The sequence below is a fragment of the Ylistrum balloti genome, unplaced genomic scaffold (genome assembly GCF_031769215.1).
Source record: "Ylistrum balloti isolate Yb309-2 unplaced genomic scaffold, AGI_CSIRO_Ybal_v1 Utg370834, whole genome shotgun sequence".
NCBI classification, from domain to species: domain Eukaryota; kingdom Metazoa; phylum Mollusca; class Bivalvia; order Pectinida; family Pectinidae; genus Ylistrum; species Ylistrum balloti.
The window spans coordinates 215,155-233,493 of NW_026782481.1; the positions used below are offsets into that span (position 1 = coordinate 215,155).

Here is an 18,339-nt window from a genome sequence, read left to right on the forward strand (position 1 = left end):
TTCTATATTGGTGGGATACTATAGTGGTGAGGGGTTTAGCCATGGTTCTATATTGGTGGGATACTATAGTGGTGAGGGGTTTAGCCATGGTTCTATATTGGTGGGATACTATAGTGGTGTGGGGTTTAGAAAATGGGACATAATGGTACTACTGCAGCATTGTGTTTGATGTTCCTAAAGAAACAAACAACAGATAGAGATTGTGTTATAATATATTTTATTGCACACATTATGAAAACATTAAAACTGGAAAAGAAAAATTTCATCTCTTCTTGTAGGATTAATGACTCTGCAAAGACCCTAAAATGCTGATTACAATAAATGGTAGCAAGATGACCCAAAATACCCTAAAATGCTGATTATAATGAACAGTAGTAATATGACTGAAAAGACCCCATAATGCTGTTTACAATATTTAGACATTTATGTAACAAGTACATGTATTATAACTATACACTGTTGTACTCTTGCACTGCCTGCAAGCCAGGTATTTCTAAATCTAAATACACAGAGACGGAATGTTTTGTTGATGTATAATGTGACAGAAATAGAACCAAACAATATCACAAATTTTACCGACATCAAGATGGCAGCAGCCTTTAACCGACACGATATTCCTTACATATGAATCTTTCTTTTTGAAAACATTCAGATTCGTTTGAGAGACTTCTAAAATCAGAACACATATATGCCGCCATATTTATCCTTCAATAAGTCTTGAGAAATAACTTCTACCTTTACGTCACAGGTATGATTAGATTGCTGAGTAAATATGGTATATATTATGTGATTTTTTTACTAGCCCAGCTCTGTGTGATGGAGAGCAGCAATAAGTTTGACCATTTGAGTGCTCATTATACTTAACATTCCAAACTGCCAAAATTGACTTGAACATATATGTAGGTTAATGAATTAAACTTCAACAGCACATAAATGTATTATTAATAAATTTGGTCCCCAATAACCAGGAATTCAGGAAATTTCATACTGAAAACCAGTAGTGACTGAGAGGCTCATATTACGTACTTCTTGAAAAACCATGAAAATTGAGCCCCACCACAATATCTGATTTTACAGTGCAACAATTCAGTTTGCTGATAAATTTTGTCACACAAAAACTGAATTTTTCAAAGCTAAAGTTCATATTTCTTCTAATATATCTAATATAAACTTCAATGAGATCAAATATATGGTAAAGATACTCTTCTACCCAAAAAGACTAAACTTGGTCAAAATCCACTCATGTAGTCATTCATGAGTAGAAGTGATTTGTATAAAAAAAAAACCTGAAAGGCACTGCGCCATGCAAATGGTGAGCTAAGAAATTATGACACATTTGGATAAAACTTTTCTCATATTTCTCGATGTTAAATTGATAAATTCAATGGGTGAGAATTATACATGAATGAAAAAAATTGTGCAAATTGTTCAGTTAAGTACCATCAGTAGGAGATGTGGTTAAGTTCTGACTACAGATCGTATTCATCAAAATCCATGAAGTTAATACAGTAACAGTAATTGTTAATGGTATGAGGAGTAAGAAGGTGCTAAAAAACATACATTTGAAGGTCTGAAATGAATTTACATATCAAGTACATGTGACTAAATTACAGGCATTAGAGTTGTGGTGCCTCAATAACGTGTCTCAGAAGAGAGGAGAGTATGTGAACCATTAGCAAATACTTGAATGGTGGAAATCCATCTCAGTTTTGGTATACTACCTAAAAAAAGTATGTGTTGAATTTGAAATTTGAAAGCATTACCACCTGCACAAAATACCAAAAAGTTATCACAACCTATATAAATCCCTGATGCTTCCACCGCGACTTAAGTGCAATAACAACGAATTCAATTTTAATCTAATACCCTGAAATTTGATCAAAATCTAACCCCATCCCCACCCCCTCCCAATTTTATGGCAGGGGCATAAAAATTCAATATCAAAAGTAATCCAACCAGAACTACACTGCTGTGAAGTAAATAAAATCTTTCCATTTCAGCTGTTTACTCACTTCACCAACAACATCAATATATGCTCATTACAAACAGAACGTAAACTACTTTACATGTTACGTTAATAAAAAGCATTATAAAACAAACAAAATAAACACCAGAATCAACAGCATTATCCCTGACATCTTTCTGGAAGACTTAGTATAGGACTAGCAATTAACAGCAATGTTTAGAGCATATCATGCTTATCAATGTATCACTGGGTCAGTGGAGATAGACTTGTTATCTCCACTGACCCAGAGATACGCTTGTTATCTCACCTGATCCAGAGATAGACTTGTTATCTCCCCTGATCCAGAGAGAGACTTGTTATCTCCCTTGATCCAGAGACAGGCTTGTTATCTCCCCTGACCCAGAGATAGACTTGTCATCTCCAATGACCCAGGGATAGACTTATAATCTCCCCTGACCATGAGAAAGGCTTGTTATCTCCCCTGACCAAGAGATAGGCTTGTTATCTCCCCTGACCATGAGATAGGCTTGTTATCTCCCCTGACCAAGAGATAGAATTGTTATCTCCAATGACCAAGAGATAGGCTTGTTATCTCCCCTGACCAAGAGATAGAATTGTTATCTCCCCTGACCAAGAGTTAGGCTTGTTATCTCCAATGACCTAGGGATAGACTTGTTATCTCCCCTGACAAAGAGATAGAATTGTTATCTCCCCTGACCAAGAGATAGGCTTGTTATCTCCAATGACCCATGAATAGACTTGCTCCTAGTTTATATTGACAATGTTATTTTTATTTAAAATGTTCATCATCTTTGGCATCATTGATTTAAGAATTCAATTTACATAGTAAAGAATATATTGTCAACTTCATATCATAGAGACAAGGAGTCCTTAGCTACAGACTTCAAAGTGGCACCTGTGATATACAACAATCAAGAGCGTACGGTATGTCACAAAAAATTCAAAGTAGAACAGTGGGTCATACCCTTAACACAGTACACACTCATATTGTTGATCTTACTGTAACACTGGACCTGTTGTACACACCTATACCTGTTGTACACACCCATAACAACATCCTTACTGTAACACTGAACCTGTTGTACACACCCATAACAACATCCTTACTGTAACACTGAACCTGTTGTACACACCCATAACAACATCCTTACTGTAACACTGAACCTATTGTACACACCCATAACAACATCCTTATTGTAACACTGAACCTGTTGTACACACCCATAACAACATCCTTACTGTAACACTGAGCCTATTGTACACACCCATAACAGTAATCATACCAAAAAATTGAACCTTTGCTGCACAGCCATCAAAGAACAGGTGAAAATGCATTTCTGCAAACTACCTCAACAAGAATTTAAAACCCCAATATTATTAATTAAGCATGAAATTTAATATCACAACATCAAGCATAAAGGTGTAAAATAGATTTGAATCTCAAGGAGGGTTCAAGGGATATTTCCTACACAAATACTAGTAGCTAGGCTACCTCCAGACACACACACACAATAGGATTACTAATATAACACCTTAAGTATTGACAATGGGATATGATAACAAGACATCACTGAACAATATTAATGCCTTCGATTGGTTAATTGTCCAGGGATTATTTAAGTTTTTAAATCCATTGGAATTTATGGGAGTTATTGTGCCAAAGAGAATGTTCTCATTGACCTTGACATAAAAAAAATTACTTCAGAAGCAATCCAAAACTAACTACAGTGCTGATATGTTCAAAATGCCCCTCAATGCATCCAACTTTAAACTCAATTCTAATTGAAAGGTTGTGAGATGGAATGACCTCTACAGTGTGATCATCTTTTACATCCTTCTGTGGTACAGTGACTCTTCATTCAGAAATAAAATGTTGACATTTACACTCGAGTGATCATGTACTTTTTGATCCTTCAAGTTCCTAATGTTATAAAGTATATTCCAGTAAATGTTTCTCACATTTGACCTTGACCTTCAACTCAGTGACCTTGACTTTTGGTGAACTTCTTAGTGATAATCTTTGCTTCATAATGTTATTAGAAATCCTAACCAGTTGAGAGATATAAAATGTTACCTTGACTTTAACCCCTTTAATTAAATACTTTCTTGTAATAACAAATACAAATATTTACCAGTAAAATAATGAAACAACATACCTTGACCTCTGACCTGGATTAAAGTGACTTCACAGATTCTGGTCAACTTCGCTTCATACTTTCAAAATAATGTTTCCCAGTAAAATATTTCAAATCTCACCTTTACCTTTTGACCTTGTGACTATGGTCTGTGGCATGCTATTTGTAGTGAAGCAACAGGCTGAGTTTGCTTCATAATATCATTAAAGAAGAATATTTCCCAGCAACATACTCATACATATTGTATATATGACTGTTGGTTCTACATCATATTTTCAGTAAATGACCTTAAAATTGGGCCTTTTGACCCCAAGTGCAATCTCAAGCAAGCACTCCTGATAATAAGCAGATGTGAAGTTTGAGATCAATCTGTCAAAAGGAACTCAATGGGGATCACAACCCATTTTCCATTTATAGGAATAATGACCTTGATGTTTGACCTTTTCCCCCAAAAGCAATCCAGACTAAGCATTCCCATTAAGAAGCAGTGTGTGAGGTATGAGTTCAATCACTTTAAGGGAACTATAGTTATTGTCTAGCAATGGTTATGATGATGGGCATTAGCATTACAATATTGTCTTCCTATTTACAATCAGAAGGAAATTAATCAAAGATGCTAAGCACTTGTTCACAAATGTGGTAATCACTTTTATATGGGACAACCTTAGTTACTGTAATAATGTGATTCCAGAGAGGTCAGCCAATTCTGTAATACCTCAGCATCTAGTACTTATCAAAACCCATATCAAGCTTATAGACACATCACATATAAATAATTATGTATTTATCAATGCTGTGATAACTTCTGTAAAATATTACAAACCAAAATTAAATCTCAGGATTATATGATATGAGTACATACTTGATTGCTAATGTAACATGTATTGAAAACATTATACCAGTTTCTCATATTCTCTATTAAATAACATAATCACAATGGAAACATACTATCCTTAAATCTATCACCACTGGGCCAAGTCACATAAACACACATTTATCTGTAAATAATGAATCTCTACAATAGGAGATCTCCACAGCAATTGTAACATGTAACTTGAACAACTAACAACAGTCACTGTAAAACCTCAAAATGGAGAGATTAAAAACATTAAAACATAACATTCTTGTCTAAGTTATAACAGATTATAATGAAATTAAATCACAGACCTAAATTTAGTAAAAAACAAAAATATGACAGGAGTTTGGTTAATATTTTGGTATGTTTCACTAGTACACATTTACACCAATATCATGACAGGTACATGAATCTTGTCTAATTTTGAATTTGATCCCTTAGAAAATACTGCAATCTGCAGCAGCCAACACAATTAGATTTATTATTCAAACATCATATCACATCCAAATGAAAGAAAAAATTGTTCACACAAGTCAAAAACTTACTTGGAACAACATTTTGTCATCTGTTTCAACATTTCTTAAAATCAATTTTTTACCTTTATGAAAACAATTCTTGTATCAGAAAATTTTCTACAAAACTTTCCACAGTAAAGTAATAAAGATAAGTATGATTTAGTATCATAGTTAATATGCTAATTTTGATACAAAGATGATTCCCCAAGTTATTGAAAATATATCCCTATCTAAATCAGAACTGCTATCTATCCCTTACGGCATTGAATACTTCATTTTCTTCATCTGAATCTTGTCCTTCACTACGAATCATTTCCATCCTCTCCTCTCGGTTCATCAGATTTTTTTTAGCATCCTCTCCTGAAATAATAATTAAATGGTGTATGTATCACAAGCTCAGAAAGGAGGTAGTTATGGGTTTTTAAAAAAAAAAAAAAAGACTTTGACCTCATTTTAAAGAGGTAAAATGAATTAAAACCTTTGATCACTACTCAATAATTATCATTAATTTAATATCCAATGTGTAAAGAAAGCAAGACTAAGATATCTCCTCTCTTCTCACACTGAACCAGATCTACAGGGGGATATCATGTGTAGTAATATATATCTACTGTCACTGAACCAGATCTGCAGGCGAATATCATGTGTAGTAATATATATCTACTGTTACTGAACCAGATCTACAGGGGGATATCATGTGTAGTAATATATATCTACTGTCACTGAACCAGATCTGCAGGGGAATATCATGTGTAGTAATATATATCTACTGTCGCTGAACCAGATCTACAGGGGGATATCATGTGTAGTAATATATATCTACTGTCACTGAACCAGATCTACAGGGGGATATCATGTGTAGTAATATATATCTACTGTATATATGCAGGGGGATATCATGTGTAGTAATATATATCTACTGTCACTGAACCAGATCTACAGGGGGATATCATGTGTAGTAATATATATCTACTGTCACTGAACCAGATCTGCAGGGGGATATCATGTGTAGTAATATATATCTACTGTCACTGAACCAGATCTACAGGGGGATATCATGTGTAGTAATATATATCTACTGTCACTGAACCAGATCTGCAGGGGCATATCATGTGTAGTAATATATATCTACTGTCACTGAACCAGATCTACAGGGGGATATCATGTGTAGTAATATATATCTACTGTCACTGAACCAGATCTGCAGGGGAATATGTGTAGTAATATATATCTACTGTCACTGAACCAGATCTGCAGGCGAATATGTGTAGTAATATATATCTACTGTCACTGAACCAGATCTGCAGGGGAATATGTGTAGTAATATATATCTACTGTCACTGAACCAGATCTGCAGGCGAATATGTGTAGTAATATATATCTACTGTCACTGAACCAGATCTGCAGGGGAATATGTGTAGTAATATATATCTACTGTCACTGAACCAGATCTATAGGGGAATATCATGTGTAGTAATATATATCTACTGTCACTGAACCAGATCTACAGGGGGATATCATGTGTAGTAATATATATCTACTGTCACTGAACCAGATCTGCAGGCGAATATGTGTAGTAATATATATCTACTGTCACTGAACCAGATCTACAGGGGGATATCATGTGTAGTAATATATATCTACAGTCATTGAACCAGATCTTTAGGAAGACATTGTGAGATACCCACTCTCATTTAACCGGATCATTAGGGGGGTAGAAATGTGTGGTATTAGATACCTACTCTCACTAAACCGATCTTAAGGGGAGTATAATGTGTGGTATTAGATACCTACTCTCACTGAACCAGATCTTTTGAGGCATCTACTGCCTTTGAACCTGATCTTTATGGAATATGATAAGTGTCGTAGATATTATCCACTATCACTGAAGCTAATAACATGTAATGTATGGTTTTCAATATCTACTGTCACTGAACTAGACTGATATGGGAACATGTTGTGCAGAGTTAAATTTTCACTCTGTTATCACATGCTTATACTCACTGTGTAAAGCCTTTAAAATGACATGAAGCGTGATGCCCGATAGACATACTAGTAAGCCAATCATATTGATGGTATTCATTTGGTCGCCATTAAACTTGTTGGCCAAATACAAAGTGCATAACTCCTGTAGGAAACAAAGTGTAAATTACAAACAAAAATAAGTAAAAGTATAAAATATAAGTAAATGGTAAACAGGCCAACAGGGCCTGTATTTTATTTCTGTTGCAGGTATAGATTTATTTTTAGTTCATGGCAGAAAGTTTTTTTATGGATTTTATCATTTAGTAAAGTAATTTTCAATAAAACCAAGAACCTCCACAAATGAAATAAAATTTAATGTTAGGAATTATCATGAAATGTTATGGATAAATTAACTGTGTTGTGACACTCACCTTGAAAATACCTGAGATCGAGAAGGTCAAACACGACGTTTGACCTACAAATAGAAACTCTGAAAATTCCAGCATGAAAGCTAGACTTGCTCCAACAAACACCATAGCTAAGTTTTTAGATACTAATGCGTAGTCATAGAAACGGAAAAAGTTTGATGTTGTAGCAAGGGGAATGCCTGGAAAAAAACAACATATTGTTACAATCCACTACAAAACACAAGAACTACCCGGGAAGAATGATCTGTCACCAGGGTGATATCTTATTTGGTGCATACACCTAAATTATATTTTTTATGTACATGATGATATAAACTGTTGTATTGTCAGGACATGACATGAAAATGATGTCATTAACTCACAAAATGCATCATGAATGACATCACAATAAAGACTCTAGCTATCCAGCTAAGATGACTTAATCCAAGGAAAAGCATGGTTTTCTGCATTATTTGTGAAGATATTTGCTAAATAGATAAAGCATATCTGTAATTTGAATTCTATTTTTGGAGATTTAGTGAATTTATCACAAATAATTCAATTTAGCTTGCCAAAATTAAAGTTTATTGCATCAATCTCATATGATAACGAAACTTTTTTTTCAAATCGCATGATAACTGCTCAATGTAAAAGCCACTTATAAAAGCACATCTATGTTTGTTGAGAATCATTTCTTTTTTTTTTTTTAAAAAACTGGTTATCTTTATTGCTATGAACAACAGGATCCCCGAGGGATCACAGTGTCATCCGTTGTTTGATAATAATTTTTTTTCTTTGTTTTTACTATTAATCAATTATGTAAATTTTAAAAACTTTTTTTCAAGAATAAGATGATAACAATTTTTAACTTTCAAATCAGGATGTCACCTGTCAGCTATATTGATTTACTGAATACACTTTACCTTCAATTACAGCAGCAAGAGGTAAAAGAACGATGATCATCCATGGTTGTACATGGTACATCATGTCCAGGGGGTTTGATAATCCTGTGATAACAAGGTAAATTATGGTTAGTAGACGTACAGATAAACATGGTTAGTGAACATATATACAGATAAACATGGTTAGTGAACATATATACAGATAAACATGGTTAGTGAACATATATACAGATAAACATGGTTAGTGAACATATATACAGATAAACACGGTTAGTGAACATATATACAGATAAACATGGTTAGTGAACATATATACAGATAAACATGGTTAGTGAACATATATACAGATAAACATGGTTAGTGAACATATACAGATAAAATGGTTAGTGAACATATATACAGATAAACACGGTTAGTGAACATATATACAGATAAACATGGTTAGTGAACATATATACAGATAAACACGGTTAGTGAACATATATACAGATAAACACGTTTAGTGAACATATATACAGATAAACATGGTTAGTGAACATATATACAGATAAACACGGTTAGTGAACATATACAGATAAAATGGTTAGTGAACATATATACAGATAAACACAGTTAGTGAACATATACAGATAAAATGGTTAGTGAACATATATACAGATAAACACGGTTAGTGAACATATACAGATAAAATGGTTAGTGAACATATATACAGATAAACACGGTTAGTGAACATATATACAGATAAACATGGTTAGTGAACATATATACAGATAAACATGGTTAGTGAACATATACAGATAAAATGGTTAGTGAAAATACATACAGATAAACACGGTTAGTGGATGTACAGATAAACATGGCCAGTGGAAGTACAGATAAATATGATCAGTGGAAGTACAGATAAACATGGTCAGTGGAAGTACAGATAAACATGGTCAGTGGAAGTACAGATAAACATGGTCAGTGGAAGTACAGATCAACATGATCAGTGGATATACAAATAAACATCAATAGTTGGACATAAAAATTAATGTGTTGACAGGCCTTCAAAAATGTTTCTTAATTTTGCTGTATGTTAAGAAAGGTCATCGCCAGTATAAAGTAGTCATTCTTAAAAAGACTTTTACATCATTATCAGTTAGACAAAGCTGTTTTTCAGAAAAGATATGGTCTAGACTATACTGCAGCTTGTAAATAACTAACAATTTGACAGTGAAAATGCTGGGACCAACAAAAAAGGCTAAAACATAAAGGTCTCCAGATCTGAAAGAGACTGGTTATGACAGGTTATGTTGTACATGACTGGTATACATATATAATATAATCTACATCATTGTGATTGTAAAAGCATTTTAGCAGTGATATACTTTCATATAAGGTAGTTATAAAAACAATTATACTTATCATTACCTATTTCTTGCTTTTGTAAAACAACTTGAGCCAGTCCCCAGCGAAGACCCGACAACACAGATGCTGACATCACCATGATAAATCCTTCTAGGTTGAACTGTGTTGAGTGGTAAGTAAACATAAACAATCCCATCGACACAAGCAGAACAACAATGGACAGAGACCATCTCTGAAAAACACAATAAACAAGGGAAATATAACTTAGACCCATCAGTGATAAAACATTGGGTCTGCTTCTCAAAAGTATGTTTTTGAACAAATTTGGTCATGATATCTCCATGGAGGTCATACCAATATGTTGGTACAAAAATTCATTCCCTTCACTGTAGGATGCTCTAGAACAAATTTGAACAAATTCTTGTCATTCCCACTGAAGGATTATAAACAAGATAACCCAGAGCCATCTTGGTGCCCACCATTCTTTAATTTTTATTTGCTCTTTAAAACTTATATCTTCTTCCCAATTTTCACTTCTTACCTCTTTATGTTCTTAATTGTAAAAATTTGAAACTGTAAGAGATAGCAATAATCATCTTAACTTTCAAATCAAAGATGGTCAGCTATTGGCATTTTGATTTTCTGATCAATACCAAGGTCAAATGGGCACAACTAGAGAGTAAGGGTTAACCATACTTATAAATATGAAATCTGATTAAGATCCATCCAGTGCTCAAGAACTGTGTTCCCAAACTTTTATTGACCTAATCTACAACAGCTACCAATCAGCATTCATGTTTTTCTCATCAGTCCCAAAATGATCCATCCAGCATTTCTCCAGAAATAGTGAAAACAAACTGATTGTCAAAAATCAAAGTGGCCATCTGCCAGCTATTCTGTGTATTTAATTAGTCCCAAAATGGAATATGCACAATTAGGGAACAGGTGAACATATATAGGAAATTTGAGAATGATCCATTAAATATTCATGGTGGACAATGATGACGATGCATGACTGCAGTAAGTCATCTTGACCCTACCAGTCAGCTGACCTAACAAAAGGCACCAAGAGGATCCATCAAAATAAATCTGAGTAAGATTCCATACAACACTTCTTAAGAAATAAAAATAACAAAAGATAAGTGTCAAAATCCAAGATGGCCCAGTGTTTGCTATTTTGATTTTCTAATTATTCCAGAAATGAGCAATGCACAACACCACTGAGAAGACCAAGGGAAACCTACATATCATGAGAATTTGTAAGTTGTACGGCAAGTACCCCTCAAGAAATTGTGGAAACAAACATAACAAAATGCTGCCTGACAGTCAGCCCCTCCCCACCCCTAAAATCAGTCCCAAGCAATCAGCTATGAACAAGGGACAAATGATATCCTGCATAAGAAATCTGGGAATGATCTGTGTAACACCTCAAAGAAATAATAATAAAATCAAAGATGGTCACCTGTCACCTATATCCTTTGGATCAGTGCCATGTATGGTAAACTGAACTGATATATGATATTTAAAAACTTCAATCCCCATGACTTTCAAGTGTATATGCCCGTATAAAAAGTAGACAGTTTCTGAGCAAATTTGCACTTTTTCAGTGTTCTGGCCCAACGTTCGTCCCACTCCTGAAGGCTGAACAGTTTAGACAGGGGCCAAAGATTTTGCACTTCTGCTAGAGCAACTCTAGAACATTACAACTATATGAATATTGGATTGTAAAGTACCCCAGTAGAAATGACTTCTTGGCATTACCCCATTTTTCATGGTATTTGCCCAAACATCCCTGAAAAGTGGAACCTGAAATCTTAAGAGTTTGGATGCCCCTTCAGATATTGCTGCTAATGACCATATTTGATTGATCAGCCAAGTGGTTCTTTAGAAGAAGTCAAAAACGTAAAACATTAATGCATGCTAACAACGACAGGCGAAAAACAATCACAATAGGTCACTATGAGCAAAGCTCAAGTGACTTAAAAATACGAATAACAAGAAAAGTTTAGGGAAGGACAGACGACAGATGAACAATGGACCAAGGGCTATTTAAATAACCCATTATCTGACGATGGCGGGCTGAAAAGTTTATGATAAAGGACACTAAGTATTAACTTATTTTCACAAAATATTTCATGTAGTACATACCGCTTTTTCTATTCTAAATAATATGGAGAAAGCCAGGATAAATATCACAGCAGATGATTTTGTCATGGTATATCTATAAAGAGAACATGGATAACGATAATGTCGAGTATGTCAAACAATTTTAACTACAGAATAAAAAAGTATTTACATTATAATGTATTTACATGTATAATAATGAAATTTCTGTATAATACAATATATCTTGTAATCACAGCCAGACCTGAAATACTGAATTTTCTATAATTTCTTATTCATATTTTCATACATGTTTTATGTTGCATAAAAGATACAAATTTTTATTTACTGAACAAACAAAAGAGAAATTAATCCATCTGTACATATACTTAGGATACAAATGTAATAAAGCTGAATAAAAGGGATGTTATTATTTCAAACAATGATGGCAATTACTATGATTCCACAAAACAATTCCAGACTTTTCACTTACGATAAGACAGTAAATACACCTATAGGAAGATGATGTCATATCATAGCCTTCCTGATTTTAAAACATTGAATGTATAGTAACTACCAGTATTCTTTACTTACAAAGACACAGTTATGAACTCAAAGCTCCAATTGGACAGTCCAATATCTAAGCCACTGGCCATGCCTGTAACACATTTTTGTAAAATCAAATGGAGATTTCCTCTTGCATCAACATGTTGTATTAGTATGATAGACATATCATAGCCACTTCAGTAATAGATCTTAAATCATCAGATATTACCTGTTGTAACTACTGTCATCAGATATAACCTGTTGTAGCTACTGTCATCAGACATTACCTGTTGTAGCTACTGTCATCAGACATTACCTGTTGTAGCTACTGTCATCAGATATAACCTGTTGTAGCTACTGTCATCAGATATAACCTGTTGTAGCTACTGTCATCAGACATTACCTGTTGTAGCTACTGTCATCAGACATTACCTGTTGTAGCTACTGTCATCAGATATAACCTGTTGTAGCTTCTGTCATCAGATATAACCTGTTGTAGCTACTGTCATCAGACATTACCTGTTGTAGCTACTGTCATCAGACATTACCTGTTGTAGCTACTGTCATCAGACATTACCTGTTGTAGCTACTGTCATCAGATATAACCTGTTGTAGCTACTGTCATCAGACATTACCTGTTGTAGCTACTGTCATCAGACATTACCTGTTGTAGCTACTGTCATCAGATATAACCTGTTGTAGCTACTGTCATCAGATATAACCTGTTGTAGCTACTGTCATCAGACATTACCTGTTGTAGCTACTGTCATCAGACATTACCTGTTGTAGCTACTGTCATCAGATATAACCTGTTGTAGCTTCTGTCATCAGATATAACCTGTTGTAGCTACTGCCATCCGACATTACCTGTTGTAGCTACTGTCATCAGACATTACCTGTTGTAACTACTGTCATCAGACATTACCTGTTGTAGCTTGTCATCAGACATTACCTGTGGTAGCTTCTGTCATCAGATATTACCTGTTGTAGCTTCTGTCATCAGACATTACCTGTTGTAGCTACTGTCATCAGATATAACCTGTTGTAGCTACTGTCATCAGACATTACCTGTTGTAGCTACTGTCATCAGACATTACCTGTGGTAGCTTCTGTCATCAGATATTACCTGTTGTAGCTTCTGTCATCAGACATTACCTGTTGTAGCTTGTCATCAGACATTACCTGTGGTAGCTTCTGTCATCAGACATTACCTGTTGTAGCTTCTGTCATCATACATTACCTGTTGTAGCTTCTGTCATCAGATATTACCTGTTGTAGCTTCTGTCATCAGACATTACCTGTTGGAGCTACTGTCATCAAACATTACCTGTTGTAGCTACTGTCATCAGACATTACCTGTTGTAGCTTCTGTCATCAGACATTACCTGTTGTAGCTACTGTCATCAGACATTACCTGTTGTAGCTTCTGTCATCAGATATTACCTGTTGTAGCTACTGTCATCAGATATAACCTGTTGTAGCTACTGTCATCAGACATTACCTGTTGTAGCTACTGTCATCAGACATTACCTGTGGTAGCTTCTGTCATCAGATATTACCTGTTGTAGCTTCTGTCATCAGACATTACCTGTTGTAGCTTGCCATCAGACATTACCTGTGGTAGCTTCTGTCATCAGACATTACCTGTTGTAGCTACTGTCATCAGACATTACCTGTTGTAGCTACTGTCATCAGACATTACCTGTTGTAGCTTCTGTCATCAGACATTACCTGTTGTAGCTACTGTCATCAGACATTACCTGTTGTAACTACTGTCATCAGACATTACATGTTGTAGCTACTGTCATCAGACATTACCTGTTGTAGCTTGTCATCAGACATTACCTGTGGTAGCTTCTGTCATCAGATATTACCTGTTGTAGCTTCTGTCATCAGACATTACCTGTGGTAGCTTCTGTCATCAGATATTACCTGTTGTAGCTTCTGTCATCATACATTACCTGTTGTAGATACTGTCATCAGACATTACCTGTGGTAGCTTCTGTCATCAGATATTACCTGTTGTAGCTTCTGTCATCAGACATTACCTGTTGTAGCTACTGTCATCAGACGTTACATTTTGTAGTTACTGTCATCAGACATTACCTGTTGGAGCTACTGTCACCAAACATTACCTGTTGGAGCTATTTGAAGTAAGTATGGTCGCCATGAGAGAGTCACCCTCTCTGTCTTTGTCCTACATTCTACAATCCATCGCACCATTCCAGCCATTATGAACTTAATGATGAGGTGAGAGAGTGTGAAAGAAAGTGGAATCTGAAAATGCTGTAAAGTAGGAAAAAACGTCAACTTAAAACTAGTTTGTGAAATACAAATTTCATATCAATTTGTTGTGTGTAAGAAATGACATTTGATAAGTTACACCACAATTATCCTTCATTCTTCCTTCCTACAATAATTTTAAGCTCAAATTCATAAAATGTAAGTTAAATTTTCTCCCTTGTATGGTGAAAATAACTGCTGCAAAGTTGTTAGAAAGAAAACAAAATAGCTATATTGTATAGTGCCATGATGTTTGAAAAAAAATAATACTGTAAATGAGATTAACAATCATTACCATTCTTCCACTAGAGATTAAACCCAGGACCATCGGTTTAGTGTGCTCAAATGACTGAGCTAAAGAGAAGTTCTCTCTAGCCAAGTGATACATTGCAGCTAGTATTTACCACAACTAAATACTCCCCCAGAAAAGAATTTGTCCTCAAGTTTCCACAGGTAATAGAAATGCTTGGGGAACAATTACAAACATTATCCTAGATACTCTACATGGCATTGAACCCAGGAATTCTGGCTTTCTATGCATAGTCTTATGTTTAGCTGATCAAATAAAAAGGGAGTTCTATCGTAATTAATATGACAAATCTATTGTGTTTATAACTTGAAATATTGTAACTAAACATTCAAACAATATATCAAGTCAAGTTGAGAGTTGTCACATTTCAAATGGATTTTCTTACCCACCCAAACTCTGGAGTGGAAATGAAGTTGAAAAAAGAATTAACAGAAATTAAGTTTTTACATGTTTCAAATCATTTTGATTTACATTATCCAGGCCTGTAAATACTTGAGAGAAACTTGCCTTACTCAGTCTGAATAACCTATGAAGCAAATTTTTAATATCAGTTGTCCAAGGTGTTCTGACTATATAGCAAAGATCAATATTTTATATGTGTCGTGGCCAAGGTATTACCTAGCAGGTTGTCAGTATTTGTTGCATATTTGACTCCTGATCAGTGAATATAAATCAAGTAGGCTTTTTTAAATACATAATGCTTCAAGGTATATTTATAGATATAAACAGATGTCTGAAACTGGAGATCAGATCAACTATACGGGCTCAACAACACAAGACGGACTGGTTTAATTAGGGCTGGAACAACCAGTCTGCCAGACAAGGAGAGACCATAACTCTTAAGACAAGAGTATTAGCAACTTTGCTAAAAGTTAGCGAAAATTAATAGCAAAACTTACGTTAATGAAGGCTTTATTGTAGAATGTAAGGCCAATAGAGAAAGTGTAATAAAACAACACTAGAGCTAGCACTTTGATGGCCGACAAAATAAAGCCTACGGAACATATGGACTTTTTAACGGCTGTTGCTGTCGGATTGACAAGTCCTCTCAGCTTCTCCAAGTCATTATACTTTTTCTTCTTCCCCATTATCGTAATGATTATGTACAATTCCTGAAATAAACATTAAAAAACTTAATTGTATTTCTCATTAAAATACACTGCACTATACAAATGATCGGAGACTATAGTACTGAAGATTTTTTTAAGTTGAGGGGGTTGGAAGTACAACATACTTATTATATAACCGGATGATGGCGCCTTTTGTCAAACAGACAGAACCTGGAAAAGTCCCTATCCTATCATTTGTTTACGTTGGACCTAACAGCTGTATTATCACAGTCTTGTCATAAAATCACAGACTTAAAATCTATATTTAAGTCCGTGAGGAAACTTGCTACCTTCTAAAGTTCTATGACAGATAGCAGGTACCATTAATATAAGTGAATGGCATGAAGTTTATCATGAATTTCTTTGCTGACATGTATACAGCATCCTGTTTTCGTCTTTCAATACAATCTGTACACTACGGTTGATCAACAAAACCTGCCACATGACATTTGTTGTAGCCTAAGCGACGACACAATCCCGCTTAAGTACTAGAAAAAAAACTACCAAATTAATGCTCAGCAGTTAACATTTAATTTTCTTCGGTATATTTCATGTTAGTAAATCGGAGTACATAACGTGACGACAATATTCTTCCATGCCTGTATTTCTCCTCAGTATTATATCAGGGAAGTGCCGAAATAATGTTACTGGTCGTTCTGGACCACTTGTCATTACGTCCTAAGACGATCCAACCTCAGAAGCTTCATGGTTCCGGTCCTGTAATGTCTTCGGTCGTTTTCGCTTTTCGGTAGTTGAAACAAATGGACCGTCTGAACCTGCAGTGAAAAGTCATGTACAGATCGGGAACGAAGTGTTTTAAGCTTTACATACAACATTTCCAACATCCGGTACAACTGCGTTCTTCTATCGTGGGCCACCTCAATATATGCCCCTGCTCCGAGTTACGCGAAATTCCGATCCCTTTAATTTTATCTATTTATTTCGAAATATGTTTAAACTGTACATTTCTTATTTTTGTACCAATTGTAGCGGTATTTTCGCACTAGTTCGTATTACAAGAACTGCGTGCCAAAAAGTTACGCCATTTTCTTTTTTTCAGTACTCTCAAAATACTTACAATCATATGGTTTAACTGTAAATTCTTTTCTTTCTGACCGATCAACGGGGTTCGTACTTTTTCTTTAATCAAGTCCAACATATATATCCTCGTTTTTCTCTTGTTTTCATCGTCGGTTGAAATAAAAAGATAAATTTCGTAACTCCTCAGGCATGGTTAGTCTAAGTGACTAAGTGAGAGCACGAAAATCAAACGTTGTTAACTTACATCTAGAGTGAATAACGGTCCTTTGTTAGATATTGATAGCTAACATCTTTTACATCTGTAATAAGTGTTATGATCAACTAGAGTTGTGCCATCGACAAGTAGTTTTGTTGTTGTTGTTGTTGTTGTTGTAGTTTGTCAGCCTCTACAAAAATGTATAAGATGTCAATATTTATTTATTTATTTATTTATTTATTTATGTCGTGCTCTATCCATTTACTTATTGCAAATAACTATGAATCATCTTGGACAGCGTCGTTCAAGTAACCGCATAAAGTCGTGTCTAGTTATGGATTCCCATGCAAAATGGACAAAATCAATAGGCCGATAGGGCTCGTATCGCTCACCTGCTATAATTTGCCAAAATTGGTTTATTTCAACCAAGGGAAAATTATTTAAATCACTTGTATCTATTTCCACGGATAGACTCGACCCTCCTCCAAAAGAGGGTTAGATACAGATGTTTGTAAATAATAAACAATCAACACACATACAAAATAGCATTCTGATATTCTACAATGATATGGCGATAAAATTATATATAGGCGTGACATGTGTTGTCGCGTCTTAGTAAATCTCGCTATCGCTTATT

General features: G+C 34.8%; 1 protein-coding gene across 1 annotated transcript; it reads right to left on the minus strand.

Annotated features, from left to right (window-relative positions):
• Window positions 1–5,704: 5,704 nt before the first annotated feature.
• Window positions 5,705–16,791, minus strand: LOC132558882 (solute carrier family 35 member C2-like). The gene is made up of 10 exons (XM_060223500.1): window positions 16,591–16,791; window positions 16,256–16,468; window positions 14,899–15,049; window positions 12,812–12,875; window positions 12,263–12,335; window positions 10,178–10,346; window positions 8,789–8,872; window positions 7,890–8,065; window positions 7,498–7,621; window positions 5,705–5,853 (listed from the first exon to the last, which is right to left on the minus strand). The coding sequence occupies exons 2-10, from the start codon at window positions 16,442–16,444 to the stop codon at window positions 5,738–5,740; spliced, it is 1,146 nt and encodes a 381-aa protein (XP_060079483.1). The 5' UTR covers window positions 16,445–16,468; window positions 16,591–16,791; the 3' UTR covers window positions 5,705–5,737.
• Window positions 16,792–18,339: the final 1,548 nt, after the last annotated feature.

Excerpts from the sequence above, each read along its gene's own strand:
- LOC132558882 (XM_060223500.1), bottom strand. The coding sequence starts at position 16,444 with ATGGGGAAGAAGAAAAAGTATAATGACTTGGAGAAGCTGAGAGGACTT. Across the intron at positions 8,066-8,788 it reads TCTTGCTGCTGTAATTGAAG|GCATTCCCCTTGCTACAACA; the intron begins GTAAAGTGTATT and ends GTTTTTTTCCAG. Across the intron at positions 7,622-7,889 it reads CGATCTCAGGTATTTTCAAG|GAGTTATGCACTTTGTATTT; the intron begins GTGAGTGTCACA and ends TGTTTCCTACAG.